The following is a 26366-nucleotide window of genomic DNA, read 5'->3' as shown; positions in this document are numbered from 1 at the left end:
GCTTCAGTGCTGCCATATACTGATTTATGAAGGCAAGTATCCTACTCCCTTTAGCTGACTACAGCATTTTGCATAGACAATATTGACGTCAAACTCCAGTTCTGATGTCAATAATATGTTCAAAATTAAACGCCTCAACGGCAAAAGTATTACTTTCTATTCAATAACAGTTGTGTTAGTCAGGTTTTCAATTTGTTTTAAAATAGCCATTATTGGAATAGCTATTGTTTTGTGCAAATTGTATGAATGGATTTATTTTTTCTGTCTGAGAGAAATTCACCCACACATTAACTCTGAACTGATGTCACAAAGCTGGTATATTTACCAGTCAATACAATACACAACAGTAAATAAGCAGTATTATGAGAAGTATTATTGATGCAAGAGGCTACCCCCAAAATTCAGCTCATTCTTCACCAGAACAACTCAACTCAGTCCCTCTCTCGTCTTGTGCGTGCGTGGGTGCGTGCATGTGATTACGATATGTTCTTAATTGGCAATCAGATCAAATCAGCAGCAGCTGTTATATTTCTCTTTGGGTTAACCACAGAGCAATTACCTTCTCTCTCTCTTTCCTCTTGTTCTTCACTGTAAGCCATGCCAAGGATAGCTTATATGGGGCCTCAAACATAAGAACATTAGGGGGGTGTCATAGTAAAGTTTATAATTAACCACTTAAATCGCAGCATTCTTAACCACTTAAACCCCAGCATTAAATGAACAGTTAAACCCCACAAGCTCACTGCATAGCTCATACTGTAGCTATGCTTGCACAAGCTCACTGCACTGCATAGCTCATACTGTAGCTATGCTTGCACAAGCTCACTGCACTGCATAGCTCATACTGTAGTAGCTCATAACAAGCTCACAAGCAGTCAGCTTGTCGATCTGCTATTTTCCTGCGAAAGAAGATATTTAATGTAGAAAAGCCTCCAGTGAGGATCCCGGAGGGACTCCGTCAGACACCGTATGGGTTTCATGTGGTTGACTAAACACGTACAGGTATATACATCAGTCTGAGTTTGTTGTGGCACTCTGTGGAATTTCACATGACGCTTGTAATTGCATAATGGAAGTTTTTCCACTACTGGAGACCAGCTTGCCCAGAAAAGCTTCTTGTATTGGTTTTAATTGAAAACGCTTCAGGTCACACGACACGGTCACACGACACGGGCACATGCAAATTTATATCTTTTCACCTCGAAAATGAGAGGTATTACTATTCGATCATGGCCCCATTTCTGTCTCTTTAGTCTGTTTCAGAGGCAGTGGTGATTTTGACAGCACATTTTGAATTAGTTTTAGTCATAGTCTTTTGAATAAAATGTCATTTAGTTTTCGTTTTCGACTAAATCTACAGTTGATTTAGTCATCAAAAATCTATTGTGGCCTTGATGGCGTCGCAATGACTGATTTTACACTTGGTTGCGTGCCAAAAGGGGTTAAAATGAATTCCAAATATTATCAAATTATCCTGTGGCACCCCCGGACTTGCATCACGGCACCCAAGGTGCCATGGCACTCACTTTGAGAACTCCTGATATGAAGTAAGTAGAAGCTTGCGTGCCTATGGCGCGCTCACGTCTAACGCCACGCATCCCTATTGTTGTTGCTTCTCCGTGAATATCGTGTGTCCGAGTGAGACACACATACATTTTGAAAGAAGGCATACAGCGATGTCTTTGGCCACTGACCATGTTGTAAAGCAGTGGTTTTCAACCTTTTTCAAATCAAGGTCCATTATTTATTTGGCATTTGAGCCACGGACCACCATTTGATTTATAGCCTCTCAGACCTAAAACAAAAAATAGAATATTTTGTTTGTGGTTAAGATAAGAGTTTGTCCACAATGAGACAACAGGCAAACGTTGATCAAAATAATATTTCTTCTACATTCTCGACTTGTTAATGTTAAGGGTGTTCTCTCTTCTAGGTAACGGTCATCATGTCATTCAGGCTGTGGTTGATGGGTGGGTCCATGCCTCTCTTCTCTGAACAGGACAACCCTGCGTCCTTCTCCCCACATCTGCTCACAAGGTCAGCACACACACACACACACACCACACCACACCACACACACACACACACACACACACATCCATTAGTCTGATTAAAATGCACACAATGCGTTGCAAGTTCGCAACATGATGCATTGCGAGCCTGCAGATCTGCTATTCTTTTTTTTTCTTTTTTTTGGTAAACAGGTGGGTCATGTTGGGCATCACAGTACATTTCGTAATTGTTACAAGTCATGTTACATTTCTATTATTAACTTTCATAGTGTAACGGGTCGTACAGTTCCAGGAGAGTATAAGGGAACCCTCTTTGAGTAGTTTCAGTTCGTCTTAGTCTGTTCGTTCCCAGTTACAGGGTAGATCTGCTATTCTTGAACATTTTTGAAAACTACAGAGCCTGAATATACTTGCTGATACTGGTATGGTCAAATATTGGCCGATATAACCGCTAAACCGATATTTGGGTCTGGCTGCAATTCAGTTGTTTGATCAGTGACGGACAGAAACCAAACTTAAAGTATGGTTGAACTGTTGTTGAAGCCCTATACAACCTTGTTAAAAAGGTAACTTTTGATCAAACATTATTTGGTTTGAATCAATAAGTTAATCTATAATGAATGCATATTTCTCCTCGCTGAATGATTAAAAATCTTTGAAGTGGATGTGTTTGGCACTTGGAATTGCAAGTGCCAAACGCCCTAGCATGTATTAACCACCCTGCCATCCCTTTGATCAATTTCCTTTAAAAATATGTTTTTGATAGTGGTTTAGAGACCCTAGAAAACAGCAGGGAGCATTCAGTCTACATAGGGTTTAGTTGTGTAAAGGACTTGTAGGAGTTAATAGTAGTATTGGTTAATGACTGTGGCTCCCAAACTTTTAGCCTCAAGACCCAAAAGAGACATTTTATGTCTCCCTGGGAGATCTTGCGTTGTGAGTATACCAAAAGTAGAATGTCATTATGTAGAATGTCCCATTTCAGTTTTGTATAAAACATTTACAAATCTTGTCGCATTGCATTGTGTACTCAAATTTGTAATTGTCTGCCTCTACTGTGCCAGTATGTCACACACTTTTTGTGTTTTCGGGCAGACTCATTTCCGCTCTACTGGCATGGAGAACTTTATTGTAACGATCGGCTATTATTACAGTTAGCTCACACTGTTTATCTTTTGCCAGACACGTTAATGTCGGGAGCGATGCGGTACAAAATCACAAATGACATCCGAACCTCGGATGCATCAGAAAGACCATGGACATCGTTCGTAGATTCAGAGATACGAGGCATTGAAAGTCCTACTTTTGACTGGAGGTAGCCTAAATGGGGGCCGTGTGCAAAGATCTGGGGGTTCTGTGGGTGACGGAGGCGTTGCCTAGCAACCTCACCAATGTTAAAACCTGATTTTTGGCTAAACTGTTTCACATACGGTGTAAAGGGGGTGGGGGGGGGTTTACGAATACATACGTAGCTGGCAGAAAAATAAGTTAATGTACTTGGTTAATTACTTTCCACGACTGCCCGTGACTAATTGGCCCTGTGTGGATCTCTCTACAGCTGCAGTGTTTGGTGACACTGTAAGGCCCTCATTTATCAATCGAGTGTAAAATCTGCCACAGATTCGAGTGCAGGTTTCGTAGTACACCCACGTCGCCACAGCATTTATAAAGTGATCGCAAACAGCTGATCCTTCCTTAATTTCGTTCTGACGTTAATAAATGTGACGGCTGAAATCTATCTGGCACGCCCTATGAAATCAAGCCTCGCCCTCGTTTTTGCGACATGAACAACTGCAATACGACCTGGAATCCATGGTTACAGGGGAAAAAAAGTTTCTCCCGTGCCTTGCTGCCTGCCTCACCCCCCTCTCTCATACACACACACACAGACGCGCACACGCAACTTGCAAGCCCAACTAACTGGTGTCTTGTTAAATAAATAAAGAACGAACACCTGCATGAATTAAATAAAGTTGTAGGCCTACCCTGTCTGTTTCCCTCTCACCTCGCTTGCCTTGCTGTCATGTCCACGCACGCACGCACCTACATGACACATCGACATCGCATCGCCATGAATGGAATTAGTTTGTAGGCTGGCCTAAATAAATTTTACCCATTTGTGCGCAGTGCACGGCGAAGGCGTGAGACTGCGCACTGCTGTGATATTAAAGTCCTGTGGGTGAGTGATGCCTGCATGAGAGATAGGCTATCATGTCGTCAAGGCAGTCATAATCAACGTTTATGTAGTGATTTGATCATTGATGAACGAATCATAAACATATGGATGAAGGCTTGCCGCTTGCATGTGTGCTGGTATGTGTTGGCGACGCACACCGCGGTCCCGTCCTCCCGACCCCCGAAAATGATCTCGCTTTTATCTGAACTGTCAAAGCACTTATTTAAATGGTGAATGATTAAGCCCCTTACGCCTATAGCCTGCTAGTGCTACAATTGCAAATAGGCAAGCTGTATGCTTGTCATTGTCACTTGGAAATAAAGGTGTGCAGTCCATTTATGCCTTTTTTAATAATATCACAGTGATGCCGCATCACCGCATGTGCTCCCAAATCATCTCACAAGTGCGCTCGCATAACAAGGCCAGTAAAGCACTGTTTGACTAAGCACAAACTAATACATTGTAAACATGTTTTTAATTGCGCGATTTTAATTACTTGTAAAGTTGGTAATCTCTCTTTTTTTTCCTTTTTTTTTTACATGTATATACACATACCGTTTTATATTAACATTTTAGGAGTGAAAACACGCTGCCTGTGACAGCGTGTCAGCAGTTCAGACAATGCTGCTCCGCTTGTGTACGACAGAAAAACAGCCGAGGACAAAGTGTACGACAGCTCCCGACCAGACGTGACTTTTTGTCCTACTCAAGTTCAATTTCAAGCTTTGGCGGAAATGGTAAATGCCGAAAATGTCGGTAATTTCGGCGTGCACCCATATTTTGGCGTACGCACGGTTGATAAATGAGGGCCTGAGAGAGGATAATCTGTCTTTAGCATCAGCAGTCTACACATACAGAGTGGAAAAAAACACCTCTCCCTCTCCATGGCCACCTGGGAAATTTAAACCTGATTATCATACCCCACAATCTATCCTCCCTTCTCTCGCTTATTTTATCCACTCCCCATCTTGGCAAAACAAGATGGCCTCTCACGGGGTGCCGACTGCCGAGCCTGTCGGCTTCGATAGCTATAAAGACTTATATTGTGTCGGTCTCTCTGTGTATCAAGTGCTTTATCTTGCTCCGTCTCGGCTATGCTAATGTGAGCTCCTTATAAACAGTGTGTCATTGAACATCCATCCGGCCGTGTCCCGCTGCTGTTTGTTTATTCCTAACGTGCGTTGCGGTGCAGTTAACTTTGACGGTTGACCCTGTCACTCAATCAACGACACAGGTGATGGTGACAGGTTGGGACATGTGCATGTGTGCGTGCGCACCATGCACGCTTCCCCGAGATATCAAAGACTTCAGTGTCCAAAGAGCCGCTTTGCAAGCTGTGCTGCAACGCATTGTGAGCTTTTGGGGGTTTCGCATTTTTCCGGTGCATTGCGCCGGCGCACGACAAGGTATATCTCAGACTTTAGGGTTGGCGACTTGGCGTTAAAATGGCATTTGGAAAATTTGCGTCCTAATATATTGACACACGCACACACACAAACACACAAATACAGGCAGGGAGGAGGTATAGTTTAGAGACCAGGAATACTGCATATAGGGGTTTTGTGAGGGTACCTACGTCCACGGGGAGAACATGCACCAAGCAGCTCTGTATTTATTTATGGATATACCGTCTCCCATCTGCGAAGGTTCACCAGTGATTATCCATCATGTCAGCATTCCTCTGCCAACTTCATTCATAATTCATCTGGGTGGCATCCCCTCCGTCATTAATCTGCTGTGTGTGTTTCTGTTTGGGTGATTAATCAATTTATGGAGCTGCTTGGTCAACGTGTGTGTGTGTGTGTGTGTGTGTGTGTGTGTGTGTGTGTGTGTGTGTGTGTGTGTGTGTGTGTGTGTGTGTGTGTGTGTGTGTGTGTGTGTGTGTGTGTGTGTGTGTGTGTGTGTGTGTGTGTGTGTGTGTGTGTGTGTGTGTGTGTGTGTGTGTGTGTGTGCGCGCGCGCTGTACAGCTGCAGGGTGATTATGTAAAGCATACGTGATCTTGCTCCAGGTACATATCTCATTCTCATCGCCGTGGCAGATAGATACTGTATCAAACGCATGACACCCACACGTAAACACACCATCTGGCAACACGTGTGTGTGTGTGTGGGGGGGTGTTCTCTTGAATATACTGTGGGGAAAATAGTGACATTTCTGCTCATTCAGGTGTTTGCTGTTGCTGTTACATTTTCCAAAGATCGCGTGCGTGCGTGCGTGCGTGCGTGCGTGCGTGCATCTGTGCGTGTGTGTGTGTCATATAGAGGGAAGATGGGAAGAAAGGAAGGTCATTTGAGTTCTTCCTGTCCTAAACATTGATTTTGTCTGTGTGCGTGTGCGGCGCGCACGCTTGTTGATGCAACAAGCAGAAAGCTTGACTTCCACAGCCAGCTGTGTTGTTTTAGAAGCATTGAGAAGTCAAGTTATTGCAGCGGTTTTTGAGCCTTTTTCATATCGAGGCCCATTATTTATTCTGCATTTGAGCCACGGACCACCGTTTGATGAGCTTTAGGCTCAGCGCATGCACACGTGGATGCGTGTACATGGGTGTATATTAGTCATGCACCGAATATTCGTCCGCAGAAAATATTCTGCAGAAAATGGCAAAAAAATGCATTTTCGGCCTATTCGGTTTCGGCCCGAATAGGCAGAAAATATATCACAGAATAGTGTATGCAATTATTAATGCATTCAAAAGAGCTGAATAAATGTTTTATGGACCCATAATAGTGATTATTATTTAAGTTAAGTTTTGCCATAACTATTTTTTTTTGCCATAAATCAGGTAGCTTTAAGGTACGGGCCATGACAGCAATGGTAGGAAAAAGGATATATTATATTAATCATATTCGGTATTCGGCCAAATGTTTCCTATATTCGGTATTCGGTTTCGGTGCATGTATGCCTACATTTCCATCAAAAGAGAAAAGGTGTGTGTGTGTGTGTGTGTGTGTGTGTGTGTGTGTGTGTGTGTGTGTGTGTGTGTGTGTGTGTGTGTGTGTGTGTGTGTGTGTGTGTGTGTGTGTGTGTGTGTGTGTGTGTGTGTGTGTGTGTGTGTGTGTGTGTGTGTGTGTGTGTGTGTGTGTGTGTGTGTGTGTCATGGTTTGTGGATCAGCTCTATGAGGTTGGGAATAGGGATTTGAATTCCCAACCTCATAGAGCTGACACAAACCATGACACACACACACACACACACACACACACACACATCAATATTTTTGGACATCTCTGTGGGGAAAAACGAATGGCCTATTTTTGAGTGGCACCACAAAATGGCCTCCACTGCTATGCCCTATAGCCGATGCTTTTGTGGCGTATAGTGGCTTTGGGGTAACTCCCCTAAGGGTCCCGAGCCTCCTGTGGAACACTTTGGGGTAACTCTGAGGACCCCCTAAGGGTCACGGGACTCCTGTGGAACACTTTGGGGTAACTCTGAGGACCCCCTAAGGGTCCCGAGCCTCCTGTGGAACACTTTGGGGTAACTCTGAGGACCCCCTAGGGGTCCCGAGCCTCCTGTGGAACACTTTGGTGTAACTCTGAGGACCCCCTCAGGGTCACGAGCCTCCTGTGGAACACTTTGGGGTAACTCTGAGGACCCCCTCAGGGTCACAGGCCTCCTGTGGAACACTTTGGGGTACTCTGAGGACCCCCTCAGGGTCACAGGCCTCCTGTGGAACACTTTGGGGTACTCTGAGGACCCCCTCAGGGTCACAGGCCTCCTGTGGAACACTTTGGGGTAACTCTGAGGACCCCCTAGGGGTCCCGGGCCTCCTGTGGAACACTTTGGGGTAACTCTGAGGACCCCCTCAGGGTCACAGGCCTCCTGTGGAACACTTTGGGGTAACTCTGAGGACCCCCTAGGGGTCCCGAGCCTCCTGTGGAACACTTTGGGGTAACTCTGAGGACCCCCTAGGGGTCCCGGGCCTCCTGTGGAACACTTTGGGGTAACTCTGAGGACCCCCTAGGGGTCCCGGGCCTCCTGTGGAACACTTTGGGGTAACTCTGAGGACCCCCTAGGGCTGTGGAACACTTTGGGGTAACTCTGAGGACCCCCTAGGGGTCCCGAGCCTCCTGTGGAACACTTTGGGGTAACTCTGAGGACCCCCTAGGGGTCCCGAGCCTCCTGTGGAACACCCATGCTCTAGGACAGTGGTTCTCAACCTTTTCAGGCCGGGCCCGTGTCAAACTTCTCCTGAAAGAGGCACTGTTCTCACCACATGGCTGGTGTTACAGCTATTAACAAACATTAAACTGATAATTAATAATGCATTAACCAACAGTTTGTGAACAATCTATTAACTATTTATTAAGGGCTAGTTTTACAGCATTAAATGATTATTAAACATTTAACAGGTCATTAATAAGTCAACAGTTAATTATCTGTTAACTTTTTTATAAGGTTCAGTTAATATCTAAAGAGGCCGTCTTGCTATCTCACCTGTGTGTGTGTGTGTGTGTGTGTGTGTGTGTGTGTGTGTGTGTGTGTGTGTGTGTGTGTGTGTGTGTGTGTGTGTGTGTGTGTGTGTGTGTGTGTGTGTGTGTGTGTGTGTGTGTGTGTGTGTGTGTGTGTGTGTGTGTGTGTGTGTGCTTAAATGAGCATTTCACACGTTTTCAACCAAGTCATTGAACACAAGTGTACAACAGAATGTAATCTTGCGATGATATGAACTTCTTCTGAACGTTCTGTGCATATAGAATGGATAATGCAATGCCTCTTGAACTACTGTATGACTGGAAGCCTATTTTATTTTCTTCTCTGTAAGAGAGGAGCTGTGTAGTATTGTCAATGTGCAGTATTGGTGTGATCTGTCTGTCTATGTATTGTATGAACATGTGATCTATCAAAAATAGATAGTGAAAATAATCACCCAACCATCCATTTGAGCAAGATTAAGTCAGTTATTGGTTCCAAATATTGATTTTGATATACTTTCAGTGAATTACCCAGCTCTAATTGCCCAGCCCTACTCTCCATCTCTGTCTCTCTCTCTCTCTCTCTCTCTCTCTCTCTCTCTCTCTCTCTCTCTCTCTCGCACGCACGCACGCACGCACGCACGCACGCACGCACGCACGCATGCACGCACGCACGCACGCATGCACGCACGCACGCACGCACGCACACACACACACAGTTTCTGTTCTCCGGTGACCATTTTCTTGCTCTTGTGTCTTTCTAACTCCATTCAGTTCATTCAAGCAGAACGTGTTCCTCTGCCTGACCCCAGTGTATATCTAATAATAGCTGCAGATAGATAGATACCACACGATGGGCTGATCAATACATCACAGTTCACAGAGAGAGAGAGAGAGAGAACTCCCTCAACCATACCTAGAGGATGCCCCTTAGTCACACGGTTCAGGGATTCTGTAAACTAGGGGTGGGGGGGGGGTGCTAATTGTCGTCGAAATATAGCTGCCAATCATTTTGTTTCAAATCTTACAACGAGTTGTAAGCAATGTAGATGTTCTATTTTTTTACCAGAATAGAGGTGTTGAGGTAGAGCGGTAATTGAAGTCGTTTCGTGAGAGAGAGAGGAGAGAGGGGGGTGGGGGGTTATAATTAAATTCCTGTGTAGCAAAGCATTCAGCGGTCAGCACATTGTGTGTGTGTAATGGCATAAGCTCATGTTCCTGGGCTCTTAATGCCATGTTAGAGCATTGCACTCAATCAATATACAACTGTCTTCGTGTGAACCTTCAACCTCTCCCCACCTGCCCGCCTCCCTGTCCTCTCTGCAAGGTTGGTCAGTGGTGGAAAAAAGTACTCCATTTTGTTACTTAGGAAAAGTATCAATACTGCAATTATAGAAATACTCTCCAGAGTCCAGAATAGTTGTTTGGGGTCGCCGACCCCCAACTCAAAATATGTTGTTCCAGGGGAACCCCCCCCCCCCCCCCCCAGAAGCAAAGATGTGAGTTAGAAATGTTCACTGTGAACGAATATATATATATTCAAAGATTTTCACACGTTTTCACGATAAAAAAAAACACACAGGCTCAGAAGCTCTACAGATCTACATTACAAGCTCGGTGCCGTGCTACGAGCTTCTAATGTATAGATCTGCTATTTTTCCAAGTTTAAAATAACGGTTTAAAGTGGTGAAAAGCTACGGTGACACAGATGCGTTCCAGGCGGGTTTAATTAACTCCAATTTACCCTGTTGCTCCTCCTCCTCCCCTGTGGCCCCCTGCCCTGGCATGCAGGTTCCTGACGTACTGCTACCTGCCGTGGTTCAACGCCTGGCTGCTGCTGGCCCCCGTGGTGCTGTGCTACGACTGGCAGGTGGGCAGCATCCCCCTGGTGGAGTCGATGGGGGACGTCCGCAACGCCGCCTCCCTCCTGCTGGCGGCGCTCATGCTGGCCCTCTGCCTGCGCTGTGTCTCCTCGCTGCAGGTAGGATATGCTGCCCCCTCTGCAGTGTGCACCGCAGTTCAGTTCAGTGCAGTTCAGTTCAGTTCAGTTCAATTACATTTAATTCAAGGCATGTCCATTCAATTCAATTTAATTTAATCCCGTTCAGTTCAATTCAATTTAATCCCGTTCAGTTCAGTTCAATTCAATTACATTACAAGATTTTTGTTAAAATGTTCAAAAATAGCAGATGTACAAGCTCGCAGCACGGGATGAAGAGTGCCAAATCACAACAAGTTGTCTTCATTGGCATACAGATACATTGGAACTACATGCACAATTGACTGCTGGTGACCTTTGAAGAATCACCCAATATTGTACATCGTTCCATTCCACTCGCGGGTGCCTTAAAATAGTGCGCACGACTGTCCTAGTGTCGGACAATAATCCATGATCGATCCGTGATTTTTTTTTTGTCGTAAATGATGACGATGATGCATTTATAGGCAGTTTTCTTTCGTTATCTCAGTCAGACAGGACAGTGAAGAGCGACGGGCAGTTTAAAGACGGCATAGCAGAGGAAATGCGTGCACCAAAAGGACAGACAGAAGTCAAACCAGGGATGTGACAGGGTTGTGTTGATCATATCATTTTGTTTGTGGTCAACTGTCCTAACAAAAGCACAAGGGCCTTAATCTTTTCCTGATCCTTCACCAGAGAGAGAGAGAGAGAGAGAGAGAGAGAGAGAGAGAGAGAGAGAGAGAGAGAGAGAGAGACGGACAGAGTACAGACACTTTGGGAGTGAAAAAGTGAGCACACAAACTAACACAATCTTTCTGTTTCCATGGTAACAGCACGCGTGAGTGTGTGGGTGTGTATGCATGTGTGTATTTTCCAGAACTTCATTGTTACTGTACATCGCATTACAACTTAAGTATACAAGTGTAAAAGCCTTTTAAATGCTACAGTAGGTGCATTTCCATCAAGCCTTTTAGAAAATAGGAAGATTTTCAGAAAAATTCAAAAGCTTTATTGCTATGACAAGCTATAAAAAACATAAATTAAATTGCATTAGATAAACACCTCCCCTTCCTCTCTCTCTCTCTCTCTCTCTCTCAGCTGCGGTAGATTTCAGATGCTTCCAGATTCATTATCTTGACACGCCAGACTCTTAAGAAAAATATGTAATAGTTGCGGCTAAAAGGAATATCACTGTTATAGCAACACATTCCAGTCACAAAAGTGCCCTCGTTATTTATTGACGGTTACTGAACAAATGGTGCGATTTCAGTCTATCTGTCCAGTGTGACTTCCATTCACAAAAAAATTAATGAAATAAATAAATAAATACATTCTCAATTACTTTTCATGTCTAGGCCTGTCACAATTTTTACATAATCGCTTAATCGCAATAATTTGGTGCATAACCGACCTATATCTTCAAACATAAAAAATAGCAGATCTACCAAGCTCAAAAAGCATCACGATGAGACATTTTTGGGGCTTGTAGATCGGCTATTTTCAGCATGCAACCATGTGTAAAATCAGGCATTACGTTTTGGTGGACAAAATCAACTGTAGATTTAGCCGACTAAAATCTTATGATATTTACTCGACTGAAGTTAAAACATTTCAGATGAGTAAAACATTATATTCTAAAGACTAAAACTAAATTAGCTGTCAAAATGAACACTGATACAGGATCTTTGTGAATGTGTGGAGAGATTCGGAGGCATACAGGATCTCTCTGTGGAAGGTGTTTATTTGTGTTATTTTTTTAACTGCTCTGTAGCGCTGTTCTCTTTGTGTGAACTTTACTGTATAGGTGAGAATGAGCAATTCCACTGTGTGTGTGTGTGTGTGTGTGTGTGTGTGTGTGTGCGTGCGTGCAAGGGTAGCACTATGTATCCTAAAGTGGGGTGTGGATGTTAACAGATGATTAATACTAACAAGACAATAAGCTCCATTATACTCAAGGTGGTAATGACACCATTGGGTTAATTGCCTCTCTCTCTCTTCTCTTCTCTCAGCTCTCTCGCTCTTTCTCTCTTTTCTCCTCTCATTATCACCCCTTCTGTCCTCTCTTTAGTCTCACCCTCTCGTTTCCTCATGTCCGTAAATCATCTTCCCTGCATTGTCCTATTGAGTCAACTATATATTTCTCTTTTTATTTTTTGTATTTTGCACGCAGTATATGCTAAACTACAACACGCGTTCGTGCTCGCTCGCTCGAACGCATGTGTAGCAGAGTGGCTCAGAGTCTCTGCCTGAAGACCAAAGGCCTAATATATCCGTAAGATGTTTGGTTTGAGTGTCCCTTCCCTCGCAGGAGACTCTGGTTCGATTCATGGGCGTTACACACACACAGACACAGAGTCACACACACACACACAGAGTCACACACACACACACACACACACACACACACACACACACAAATACAAACCTGCACATTGCACATAATGCCATATTTAGCATATAGTTGAATGCATGTCATGACTCATGATGTGACCAGACCTACCCAGAATGCCTCCTGACCTCATGCAAGTAATGGGTGGATCAGTCCGTCTCTTGACCTCCAGGAAGTGATTGAAGTGTTCCCATGTCTCACAGAGAAGCCTGGCTGTCTTTCCTGTTTTAACAGCCGGGTTCACAGTGAGGTCACACACACTCTTAATGGAGTTCCATTTTGGAGTGTAGCACCTGGAGGAAAAGGCTGTCGAGACGTTGTCCTTGCACACGCACGCACACACACACACACACACACACACACACACACACACACACACTGGAAACAAGCTACGGCTTTTTTGGGTATAGTCCACGTTGGCATTTTCCTAATGACACTGTTGTCATTTTTTTAAACTGCCAATAAAGTATTCCATCTAATCTACCTATTTTACTGAGCGCAGACTCTCTCTATGTTCCATGTGCACACTCTGGCTCCTTTTCCACCAGAAGAACTTTGGTTCTAGAACTAAGTGCCGTTCAAGATTCTTGGAACCGGACGCGAACCGCCTGGCGTTTCCACCTGATTTAACCAGAGCTTTGGTATTCCGGCTTTGTATTCCGGTGGCGCTAATGTGAAAAGAAGATTAGAATGACGTGTCACTTTCCTACCGGATCGCTGTAACTTGGCAACACATGTGCGGTTCTCTTTGAAGGATGACCATTTTCAACCCATCTTAATATAATTGGTCCTCACTAATGCTCATGTGTCTCATAGGAGGGCTGTGGACACTTAGAAACCCGCTTACCAGTGACATCATCGTTCACCAGATTTCTTTTTTTTTTTTTTTCAAACAAGATTCAAACCAGAACAATGGCTTCCATTATAGCATGGTAGTTGTCTGGGAACAGAAAGCTTTAGATTCCCAGTCGATGAAAATGAAAACAAAAATAATTGAAAACTGTAACTGTGTTATAACAAATGCACGACTTTGTGAGCTTGTAGATTTGCTATTTCCTGCTCATAAAACCTTGGTTAAGACGACCCATGTATAATGACTGTGCTTGTCTTCCATTACAATAGGCATTAACAGGATGTATTGGAAATATTCAGTATGAGGTTATACTGATGTCTTTCTCTCTCTCTCTCTCTCTCTCTCCTCTCTCACAGAAACAGGAGAACAGGGAGGTGTTGGTGGGCATTCTGTTCCTGGTGTTTCCCTTCATTCCTGCCAGCAACCTGTTCTTCAGGGTGGGATTTGTGGTGGCTGAGAGAGTCCTCTATATGCCCAGGTGTGTGTGTGTGTGTGTGTGTGTGTGTGTGTGTGTGTGTGTGTGTGTGTGCGCGTGCGCGTGCGCACAAGGGTAGCACTGTACTGTATGTCCTAAAGTAGGGTGTGGATGTTAACAGATGATTAATACTAACAACACAATACACTCCATAATGCTCACAGTGGTAATGACACCATTGGGTTAATTGCATCTCTCTCTCTCTCTTCCTTCTCACTTTCTCTCTTTCTCACCCCTTCTGTCCTCTCTTTTTTGTCTCACCCTCTCGTTTCCTACTGTCCGTAAATCACCTTCCCTGCATTGTCCTATTAAGTCAACTATATATTTCTCATGTGTGTTCCCCCCTCTCTTGAATTTGCAGTATAATTTCTGACTTGTACTGCAGCTGGGGAAAGTATCACAGCTGTTATTTACTTGTACTGTCACACATGATGATCAAAGCATTTTACCGGAACTCATATCTAAACAGCCACACGGGAGGGAGTTATCCCTGAGTGACTCATTGTACATGAATAGAAAGCATAAACATACAATAACAAGATTAAATATACTTTAATTTAAATGAGCCTTATTGGCATGAGAAAACATACCGTTACATTGTCAAAAACTATAAAAACCGAAAGCTAATATGTACAGTTAAAAGCAGAGAATAAAGAATTGTGTAAACAGAGCTGTGTCCCTTTTACCACTTAGAAAAACTAGCTTACACATGTTTACAGTCTTTCTCAAGTATGCATGTATTATACTTGAGAAAGACAGACACAGGTCGACATGTTGTATGTCCTGCCTGCTGTGTTCGTGAATAAATAAAAGTTACCTGGAGCATTACAAAGTGAGTTGCGAGCCCTTGTTTTCGTTTAACTTATAGATCTGCCATTTGTCTGCGTGCAACTAAATAGGAATGAGGCATAACCCAATCCATAAATCTGACCTCCAAAGGCCAAATTATGACCCTAGACAAAACGAGAAAGGGCGCACACCAGTGTTGGTGAGGTGCGGCCTTTTTCTCATTTTTACAAATTATGACTTCCTCGCTTCCTATATACACACATGTGCGGATTGTGCGCGCAGCTGTGCACATGTGAACACGCGCGCGCGCGCGCACACACACACACACACACACACACACACACACACACACACACACACACACACACACCAATACAAACAGAGTAAGTTAACCAAACCAAAGCAGGGGGTTTTATGTGGCGGCTGATGTCTGCAGGGGCAGAAATCCCCTCAACTTCCATCTCACTATGTGCTCACTACTCCCCCCTGCTGGGCCATTGGAGAGTAGCAGTCTCTGTTTTAAAAATGTTCTCCAGGTTCCACCACCCGGGTCAGATCCTCAGAATGATGGACATACAATTACAAATCAGGGTTTCTCAAAGTGGGTGCCGTGGCACCATAGTGTGCCATGACGCAAGTCCCGGGGGTACCGCATTATACTGTGAATTTATCAATTTCACTTCAGTTTAACCACTTAGACCCTCTATCTATACTGAGTGAAACGGACTTGAGTCACAACTTTCCTTGGTGCGCTTTCATTCCACGCGGAATTGCTTCCTCAAAAAAATTGCCGGTCTACCAGCTTGTACAAGCTTGAGCTTGTAGATCTGCTATATTTGGTGAATCTTTCCTATTGATTAAAGATGAGTTTCTCATTTACTTTCATATACATTCCTCCTGTCATTCTCTCGGCTGTCACTAGCTATTTGATAGATCCCTTACTAATCCATAATATTAATAATTAAAAAAATCTATTGCAAACAATGGAATTATCGAGTAAGTTACATGGCATGATGTAGCCAAACGTTGTCATTGGCTGTTGGGCCTGAATAGTTCACAGCGGATTGGCAGTCACTTGCAGTGAAGTTGAATACATTGCGATAAATACTTTTTTAATTCATGAAGGGTAAATGTTTGGGCATACAAGGCTTCCACCCTATGTGTAGCGCTGTGCGCTTAATTTCCCTTACCAGTCTGTATGTTGTTTTGACTTGTGAGAGTGGGAGGATGCGTGGGTGAGAGAGTTTTTTTCAGTGGTTTATGATAGGTTGCGGTCTTTTCGCCAACGTATGAATGGTTCTACATACAGAAGATTGAACAGATGCAACCAGAAATGAACACGACGTGAAAGTTTTGCCTGCCATCCGCCTACAGTAACGCCCCATGACTAAAGAACAGATGATGCCTCTGAGAGAGAGATAGAGAGAGAGAGGGGAAAAAAAACACATTTTGTTACATTCAGTGGATTTTCTGTTGCCTGGATTTTCTCTGTGTGTTCTGAATCTGAAGCCTTTTGAGCTGCAATGAAAACAGGCAAGCAGGCCTCAACAGTGACATCTGCTGGCAAATGTTAATATATGGGATTTGTGGACTAAAAGCCTATTCATAGTTTGGATTTTCGGTGGTGAGGTGACCACTGCTTCACCCAAAACTACAACAGTTTTGGGGTGCAATTGAGCTCAGAAAAAATAAATAAATAAATAAATAAATAATAATAATAATAAATAAATAAACAACTTTTTTTTGTCACGATCCCTTTAAGACAAGTAAACCGTTTTGAGTACTTTTCTCCACCACTGTTCATGTTCCGTCTTCTCCTTTCCTTCCTTCCCTTCCAGTATGGGGTACTGCATCCTGGTGGTCCACGGCCTGGGCAGGCTGTGCGCGGTGCTGGGCCGCTGGGGCACCGCGGCCCTGAGCGTGTCCACGCTGCTGCTGCTGCTGCTGTTCTCCTGGAAGACGGTGCAGCAGAACCACATCTGGCTGTCCAGAGAGGTTCTGTTCAGGTACAGACTGCGCGCGTCTAGCCCATTTAGACCTAGCCTCGGAAACCCAGACGTTTTTATTTCCAGGGAGAAAAAAAGTCTGGGTCCGAGTCCACTTCAATTCGGCATAGAGTAGCGCAAACATCACTCACTCTGCACCTTTGTTAAATTGACACACTGCACACACTCCTCTCTCTCTCTGTCGCTCTAATTAATTAGTCTCATGTCTAGCAGCTGCGCATAGTTTCTGCTGGCGGATCCTGCCGGGAGCTGTTTATGCCATAGAAAGCATAGGTGAGTTCCAGGCTAATTTAGACCTGACGTCGATTCTACTGAATGTCTTCTAAATACTGGACAGTTTTCTGAAAAACCTCATTTTCATGTCAAAGACCCCCAAAAATATAATATGTAATTTGCCCGCCAACCCCCATCACGATAAAAAAATATATAGCAGACCTACAAGCTCGTAGCGCTGCACTCGGTGCTGCGCTATGAGCTTGTAGATCTGCTATTTTTCAATAGCTAAAAGTATAACATAATGCTTAAAACACCAAAAGGGGTTCCCGCCCCAAATAGTGGCAGTATACTGTAAATAGACTCTATCTATACCGGTGTTGACACATTGACTGCCACGATGGACGGAGGTCTTCGTCTTCTGGTGTGTTCAGCGATTCACGCTAGAGGACGCTCTTCGCCAACCTTATGAACGATGCTATGACTTCCAGTTAGGGATGCACCGATATTGAAATTCTTGGCCGATACCGATGTTTAAAATAACAATTTAGCCAATAGACAATGCTGATTGATACCGATATTCGTTTATTTAGTTTTTGGTGTTATTTGATTTATTTTCCCCGTCTGTGCCAGGGAAACTAATACATCTTCATTATAGAAATAACTGTTCAGAATCTACAGCTTGGTAGGCTGCCAGATAATCAACACACCAACGCAATATTGACGCAATATTGATGCTTATCGGTTAATGTCTTTCCCGATCGCGATATTGACCGATAACGGCAAATATTGTGGCCGAGCCCGATATATCGTTGCATTCCTTACTTTCAGTGAACACTACACCCAGAAATCATGTGGTCAAAAGAAATAAAAGTAAAATGCTTCCATCTCAGCAGTTACAAGGTTTATTTTTCCGGCAGAAAGAAGAGAGACCCTTTCCAACGTGACATCCTTTGTTTACAGTACATCTGCGTTGAAATAATAATAATAATAAGTGTATTAATAATGAATTTGAAACAGTGATTATTTGACGCAATATAAAAATATGTCTATATGGGAATGCAGAATATGGGGGGGATAACTTGACCCGGGTAGGATGTGTAAATTACACCAGACTTCGGTGCTCTTTAGACAGTTTGAATAATTCTGAGCCTGCAGTAGTCATTAAAACAGTTTTTTTCCCAGAATTTGGCGAAACCACGCAAAATAATGTTGTGCCGTGTTGGGCCGTGTTATTTAAATTATTCTTGTTTTATTTGCTCATTTAATACACTTGGGAGTTTGTGAATTTTGCCAATAAGCCACATTTGCAGTGGTGTTTCAATAATATATATAGCGCAACTATGAGACAGGGCTTTATATTTATTTATTTATCCATCCATGATCCTATATCAGTCTGCCTCCATGCAACTGATAAGCTCTCTCTCTCTCTCTCTCTCTCTCTCTCTCTCTGAGAGGGAGGGAGGGAGGGACAAAAGCGCAGTAAATCCTTGAATATGTTTTCACATAAAGCTTACTTCCTCTGACTCTGTGTGTATAGGGTGTGCATATTCACGTCACACACACACACACACACACACACACACACACACACACACACACACACACAGTTTAACAATTTATTTATGTCAACACAGGGAAAGCATACAGGAACACAAATATTTTAGGTGGAGTAAAGGTTACATTCACAAACTCATGGTTTCTGTCCGACAGCAACAATTTGTTTAAAATGATAGAGACGTGTTCTTTCTCAGTGTTTGACCTCCTCTCCTCTCCTCTCCTCTCCTCTCCTCTCCTCTCCTCTCCTCTCCTCTCCTCTCCTCTCCCCTCCGCTCTCCTCTCCTCTCCTCTCCTCTCCTCTCCTCTCCTCTCCTCTCCTCTCCTCTCCCCTCCCCTCCCATCCCCTCCCCTCCCCTCCGCTCTCCTCTCAGGTCTGGTATTCAGACTCTGCCTCACAATGCCAAGGTTCACTACAACTATGCCAACTTTCTGAAAGACACCGGTCGACACCAGGAGGCAATTCACCACTACACTACAGCCCTCAGGTGACATTTTTCACCCCTACTGTGTGTGTGTGTGTGTGTGTGTGTGTGTGTGTGTGTGTGTGTGTGCTCGCGGCAGTGCAGCTACAGTAATTGGGTTCTTGCAGCAGCCACATGCATGCTGCATGAGCTCCTTCCTGGGTTTCTTGACAACGACCCAGCCTGGTTTCCACAGTAACTAGAATAATGGAGCCCCGTTGATGCCGTCTCTGACTTGTATGATTGTCCATGAACTTGTCGTCAGGGAAAGTGAAACGTGAACCTGCAGTGTTCCAATTTGTAGTTATTATTTAGTCACCAAAGCTGATATTTTCATTGCTTAAACATTTTCACGGCTCAGTGGAGCTAGTCTCGCATATCCAGACAGCTATTCCACAATCTCCGAATACTATATAGAGTTTGGAACTTCACCTCCAGAAATATATATGTATGTAAATATATTTTAAATTAAGCTTATTTTTGTAATTCCTTTTCTGATATGCAGTAAGCTATATAGGCTTAGATGTATTATATTTATATTGGGGTAAATCTGCGTGACTGTAAAGACGAAATGGAAGTGGGGAGAAGGCATATGCATAAAGAACGCATAATATGGGACGATATGAAAATGACATGTCATGATAATTGTGCCAAAACAATGATTGCAATCAACGATATTATCAGGATAATCAAATATATGCTTACAACTTTAGAATGCCACTTTTGTTGTAACCCACCCAGCATCCCTATTCCCAGCAAGGGCCAAATCCAAAAGATCCGGCTGTGGATGGGCCGGATGATTATAATGATAATGATAATGATTATCGTCCTATCCCTGTTCACTGCGTTGTGTTGTGTCGTGCAGGCTTGGCTCTCAGCTCTCTATGTATGAAAATCCACCAAAACGTTTGCCATTTGGTGTATTTTCATGAAGCAGTGCCCTAATGTACGTCGTCATCCAAGAGTGTCGTGCAACAGTAAGGAAAAATCGCCACTCCGCTCTTTTTTCCTGCAGACTCTATCCTCGCCATGCCAGCGCCATGAACAACCTGGGTACCCTGACGCGCCACCCGGAGGAGGCCGAGCGCTACTACAGGAGAGCCCTGGACATCAACCCTCAGCACAACAGAGCCCTCTTTAACCTGGGGAACCTGCTCAAGTAAGAAACATGTGCGTGCGTGCGTGCGTGCGTGCATGCATGCGTGCAATACGGATACTTTGAATCCATAGCCATAATATAGGAACCCATCTTTGGATCGTGGACCAATTTTGGGGTGTTGCAAATAAATATCACAACTTTTCATCAATTCAAAAAGAAGAAAAAAAGAAGTATTTGATAAATAAAATGAAAGTAATAATTTCTATAAATATTTTACAAAGAATTGAGAAGTAGTGGGAAAATAGCCACTCTACAAGCTCACGACACGATGTGAGCTTGTACATCTGCTTCACTGTTTGGGTCCATGCTGGGACAAACGTCTAATTTCTCTTTTGAGTTTTGAGCTACAGTAAAACTTTTGGGGAAACCAGTGATTTCCACTGATTTCATAATGCTGTGTTCCAGGTCCCAGAACAAGGAGGTGGAATGATTTCATAATGCTGTGTTCCAGGTCCCAGAACACTGATTTCATAATGCTGTGTTCCAGGTCCCAGAACAAGGAGGTGGAAGCCGAGGCTCTGCTGAAGGACTCCATTCGGTTTGGGCCGCACTTTGCCGACGCCTACTCCAGCCTCGCATCACTCTACGCTGAACAGGTCAAACACACTGACCTTTTGACCCGTGATACTACTATACAGTACAAATAGGTGTAGTGGAGCCTATTGTATGTATTAGGGCTGACCTCGAATTGTCGGTTAATCGATCGGAACGGGTCTCAGTCGTCTGACCACCTCTTAGTCCATGTTCACCAAAAACATTTTTTTCGACAAAGTCGACTATCAGTCGACTAACAGCAAATTTATTCATATTAATTTTGACTATACAAATCCTTAGTCGGGGACAGCTCTAGTATGTATACTGTACTGTAATGTTATGCTGAAATATAATGTCAAAGTAGAAGATGACATAGATATGTTATAGTGAAATTAACAATGTAATTTAGGGGTGCTGTGGATTAAAACAAAGTATGTACAGGGGCAAAATAACTTTGGTTCTAGAACTGGTTCCGTTCTAGATTCTTGAAACCTTGGTGCTTTCACGGAACCGGCTGCCATTTTTTGGTTCCAGTTCTGAACTTTTTAAGCCCAGACCACACCAATGGGTCGATAAAACGTTTTTAGTGTTCGTCCCAGCGGTGTGATATGTCCTGTTGCGTGTAGTAGACCCATGTAGACGCATGTAGCCGCAAGTCGAGTCGAGTGGCTTTCGAGTCCTGAACACATTTATTTTCAGTGGAAACACTCTGAACTGGTTCAATATTAGGCGAGAAAACAACCGAACCAGTTCAACCCCGATAGAAAGGGGGCCCTTTTGTTCTCTGCTACCTGGATCCAGATTTTAAAAAGTGAGGGGCGCTCTTATCATCATACATCATCACAATCCGGCCAAGTCCAATAATTACTAATCACTCAATTTTCTGTCCTCACTTTTTCTCCTCAATACGTACTTTGCTCAGCCAATCCAAACATTTCTATGGGGTACACACAAACGGACAAAGCTGGGCATAGGAGGGGCTAGCACCCCTCATAAAAACAATTAATGCTAGTTCAGTGAGACAACTCTTAGAGTGAATTTAGAATATATATTTATTGAGCATAACATTTATTTATTTTTTAACTTAAAATTTTATTGTTTTACAAGACAAGACAGAAAAAACAAACTTACAATACATATAACATCACAGACGTACAAAAAATAAAAAACAGAAATATAAAAAATACAACAGGCATCGACATTGCGTTTTAAAAAGTTACATACATCTTTCTAGGCATTCACAGTTGTCTCTCATTCCCCTATACCCTTAAATATTGTCCATTTATACCATTTGTCCATTTTTTCTTCTTGTAGCCTCAGACGGTGTGTTAGTTTCTCCATAAAATGAATCTCCTGAATCAAGTCCTCCCATTGTTCCTGTGTTGGAGGTTCCATCTGTCCCCATTTTCTTCTGATAGCTTTCTTTGCTGCCGCCAATAAAATGTTTATCAAATATCTATCCTCTCCTCGTATCTGACCCCCCATCAGGTTTCCTAAATACAAAACATCACACTTCATAGGCACCTCGTATCCCAATATCTTTTGTATCTGCTCATGTATCATTTTCCAAAACACATCCATTTTGGGACATTTCCAAAAAACATGTGAGTGATCTACATTTGCATCCCCACAACCTCTCCAACATTGTATCTGTTGCTTCAACTGTTTACTCTTGATTTCTGGTGTTATAAAAAATCTGCATAGGTTTTTCCAACTGAGCATAACATTTTAGTTAAATTATAAGCCAAGTAGAATGACAGTACAGGGAATGAATAAGAGCCCCATGCAGGGGGATCTAGAAACAGAGCCTGTATACAGGTGGATGCTGGGGAGGCGGTGGGATTTGCAAAAACTTCATGAGCAGCAGGTTAGCAGCGAGCGCGGCAGGGAGACAGAGACAGCGACAGCAGCAACAGCGCACGACCGCACAGCCGGAGAGAAGCCAGGAAAGAGCAGGTAGGCAAATAGGTTTAAATAGCCGCTCTGATCAGGTAAAGAGCGCATGAGACCAGTCACCTGATCAGGTGGGCGCGCTCACGAGTTGCCTGCCTGAACTAGCAAAAGACATTTGTAGAATCAGCCTCAGGTCTTGGGTTAACGTGCAGGGCATTCTGTAAGCTTGGCCTTCAACCTATTACTCTCGTCTTTGTACACCTCCTCATACCCGTATACCGTCTCGCCCTCTTTGTCCCGTAGAAGCGCATTCCTGAGGCCAACCAGGTGTATCTGCAAGGCATCGAGAAGTGTCCCGACAGCTCCGACCTGCACAACAACTACGGGGTGTTTCTGGTGGATACGGGTGAGTTCGACTCACTGATGCATCCGCGTGCCACTGTTTTAAATGCAGTGGTTCACAGTGTGGGGGTCCGGGGACCCCCTGGGGGGCCTCGAGGGTTTTTTGTTTTGTTTTTTGTTTTTTTTATCCCATTTAGACCTGACCTCGATTCTACAAATGTCTTCTAAATCATGACATTTTTCTGAAAACTGTCATGTCTATGTCAAACATTTTCACGTCATGGACCCCCAAAAGTATGTAATTGTCCGCCAACCCCCATCTGAAAATATGTTGTTCCAGCCAGGGCACTCGGTGCCACGCTATGAGCTTGTAGATCTGCTATTCTTCCACAAGCATAACAAGCATAACAATGTACAGTACAATTAAGTCAACAATATGACTTTTGGTCGAAAAGGTACGGGCTGAAGCCGAAGCTTGTCTTGCCTACCTTATTGCTTTCTCGGTTTTTAATGGGTTAATTAAGTATTAGTATTTGATATTTGACCATGATAGTATTTGACTTGAAGTTGTTGACATACAAAATGACTTATTATATTATATTATATGCATTTCTGTAGCCTCAATCAACCTCTATCATTAACCCATTCTGGGCGGGAACCCTTTTTGGTGTTTTAAGCGTTACGTTAAACTTTTGAAAAATAGCAGATCTACAAGCTCATAGCGCGCTCTTTTTGAAAAATCGTTAATGTGCCTCAAATCTTTCAGAAAATGTTCATGATTTAGAAAACTTTTTTTTTTTAATTTCGACGTCAGGCCTGAATGGGTTAAGCCATTAAGTACTGGAACGCATCTGTGCCACCTTAGCTTTTAACCACTTTACCCATTATTTTTTTAACTTTAGCTGTTGAAAGAACAAGCTCATAGAGCTCATATGAGCTTGTAGATCTGCTATTTTTGAAACGTCGTGAAAATGTGTGCAAATCTTTGAATATATTCTTTCACAGCAAACATTTTTAACTCATCTTTGCTTCTTTTTGTTTGTTTGTTGCTGAAAAGGTTTGAGAACCACGGACATAGGAAACATAGGGTTTTTTCAGAAAACTGTCAGGATTTAGAAGACATTTTGTAGAATCTGGGCCTCAGTCCTAAATGGGTTAAATACAGTATGTGCTCATTTGATGGTCATTCCTGTCCTCGTCTTCGCCATCTTCCTCTCTGTGATCTCCTAGGTGAGGGGGAGCGAGCGGCGGCGCATTACCAGCACGCCGTGCGGCTCAAACCGGCCCACTATGTCGCCATGGTCAACCTAGGCCGACTCCTCCGTTCCTCCAATGACAACAAAGGGGCGGAGACATGGTACAAGAGGTGAGAGTGTGGACACTGGGCCGACTTGACCCCTCCGAGGGCCCTGGCGCTACACAAATCAAAAGGTCAAGCTCGTGCATTGGGTTCGTGTGCACGCAACACAATCAAGAACGACACTTTTTGCGTTTGAGCGCCCAGTGAATGAACTCCCATGGAGCTAGGGTCAGTGGGTTGTGTTAGGCCAGGGACTGGTCGTTTAACTAGGAGGGGGGGATGGTGCAGATGTGACCTTCAGCCTCCACATTTTATTTCGGACCCCCACCTCAGACACAGGAGATAAATGTATGAATCTAGCAGCTAAGGGATATATTAGCCCTAGAATGGCTCTTGTTGTTTCATACAGTATGTACAGTATTTCACATACAGAGCCATAGAACGGTCCTGCTTAATTTCTGGTCGGACGTAAAATTGGCGGCCTAAATGTCATAAATGCTCTGTTTTGTACTCACCCATTAAATAATTCCAAAGACGTGGAGTGAAATATGGTCCTCTAGTTTTATATCCATGTGAAAGTTCTGGCACAAAACGTGTATTTTGACAATTATCTCCACTTTTTCACGAGATGCAAATTTCCGGGCAAATGGTTTGGCTAACCGGCCGAAATACCCGCATGCCCGCTCTCGCACGCACGCGCGCGGTCTTTATGTGCATCGCTGCGTAATACGCGATATTTGGGGCTTGATGAGCTTCATTTGACTTGGTTATTAAAATAAACGATGCTAGCTTAACATCCCTGACATCTGACTGTAACACAGTGAAAAACTAGCGGATGTTGTGATCCGTAGAACCAGATTCGCTCTATTTTGTCAAAATCGGCATAATGGTGAAGTTACCGCCACCATCAGGACTGGGTATAATACTATAGGATTACCGTGTTAAAATGAGATATAGTGTGTATGTCACAGATTTGTCTATTGGCATTAAAATGATGAATTAAACATAATTATGAATAGTGCAGGTAGAAGGCACAATCTACTGTTAATTAGTGTTACTGTAGTGAAAAGCAGCCAGGACACTGAGGACAGGCATGCTGTGTTCGTCTTGTGTGACTGTGAGGAACACTCTGTGCAAAGGAAGCACGCACGACTCCAACTCGTCTCAAACTCTTTGAACATTTTACCGGGTGCACGCACGGTCAGGAGAGGAAATAAAGTGCCTTACAGGACTAATCCGTGAGTGCTGGTATTCTCATTCTTCAAAAACACACGTAGTCATTCCATCGCCACTTACGCTGCATATCACCAATGGACTTAATCTGTTCTTGTCTTGAGATTTGCACTATGAAACTGAATTCAGATGTTTATTTTTATTTGTATTCTCTTTTTTATCCCACAATTTTGTAACCCATTTATTCACCCAGTGTCAATTATCTAATCATTCTAATGTAAACCTGGGCTTTACACTGCCTCTGCCAACCTGGGGAGAGCAACGGACTGACCTCATGCTACAATGCATGAGGATTCCAAGCCGCTTCTTTTCACCTGACAGGGGGGGGGGGGGGGGTTCCCCGGTTGGACGTAGCGCTGAATTCAGTTCTTGATTGATTGATTGATTGAAATGTTTAATTGATTAAAGCAATTTTTACGAACAATAAATAAACAGAAACGTCATAATAACAAGCAGAACAAAAATAATTAAAAAAGCATATTCAAAAGGAGTGAGAAGAAGCATGGCTTATTGCTCCCACCCCTTTTCCATTAATACTAAATATCATTCAATCATTCCATAATCTCCACCCTAGAATTGGAATTGGTTGTTGTTTTTTTC

At 43.4% G+C, this 26366-nt stretch overlaps 1 protein-coding gene across 1 annotated transcript in view; it reads left to right on the top strand.

Moving 5' to 3' along the window:
- tmtc1 (transmembrane O-mannosyltransferase targeting cadherins 1) overlaps positions 1 to 26366 on the top strand; it is a 66769-nt gene that overhangs the window by 33518 nt on the left and 6885 nt on the right. The window contains exons 6-14 of the mRNA XM_080757226.1: positions 1934 to 2037; positions 10391 to 10580; positions 14158 to 14279; positions 16904 to 17071; positions 19216 to 19329; positions 20321 to 20464; positions 20952 to 21060; positions 23195 to 23297; positions 24464 to 24599. Of these exons, the coding sequence (XP_080613352.1) occupies positions 1934 to 2037; positions 10391 to 10580; positions 14158 to 14279; positions 16904 to 17071; positions 19216 to 19329; positions 20321 to 20464; positions 20952 to 21060; positions 23195 to 23297; positions 24464 to 24599 (1190 nt within the window). The remainder of the gene's footprint in view (positions 1 to 1933; positions 2038 to 10390; positions 10581 to 14157; positions 14280 to 16903; positions 17072 to 19215; positions 19330 to 20320; positions 20465 to 20951; positions 21061 to 23194; positions 23298 to 24463; positions 24600 to 26366) is intronic.

The sequence above is a fragment of the Protomyctophum bolini genome (genome assembly GCF_963924005.1).
Source record: "Protomyctophum bolini genome assembly, chromosome: 23".
NCBI lineage: Eukaryota > Metazoa > Chordata > Actinopteri > Myctophiformes > Myctophidae > Protomyctophum > Protomyctophum bolini.
Note: the sequence above shows the minus strand (reverse complement) of the source record. Positions and strands in the feature narration are given on the sequence as shown.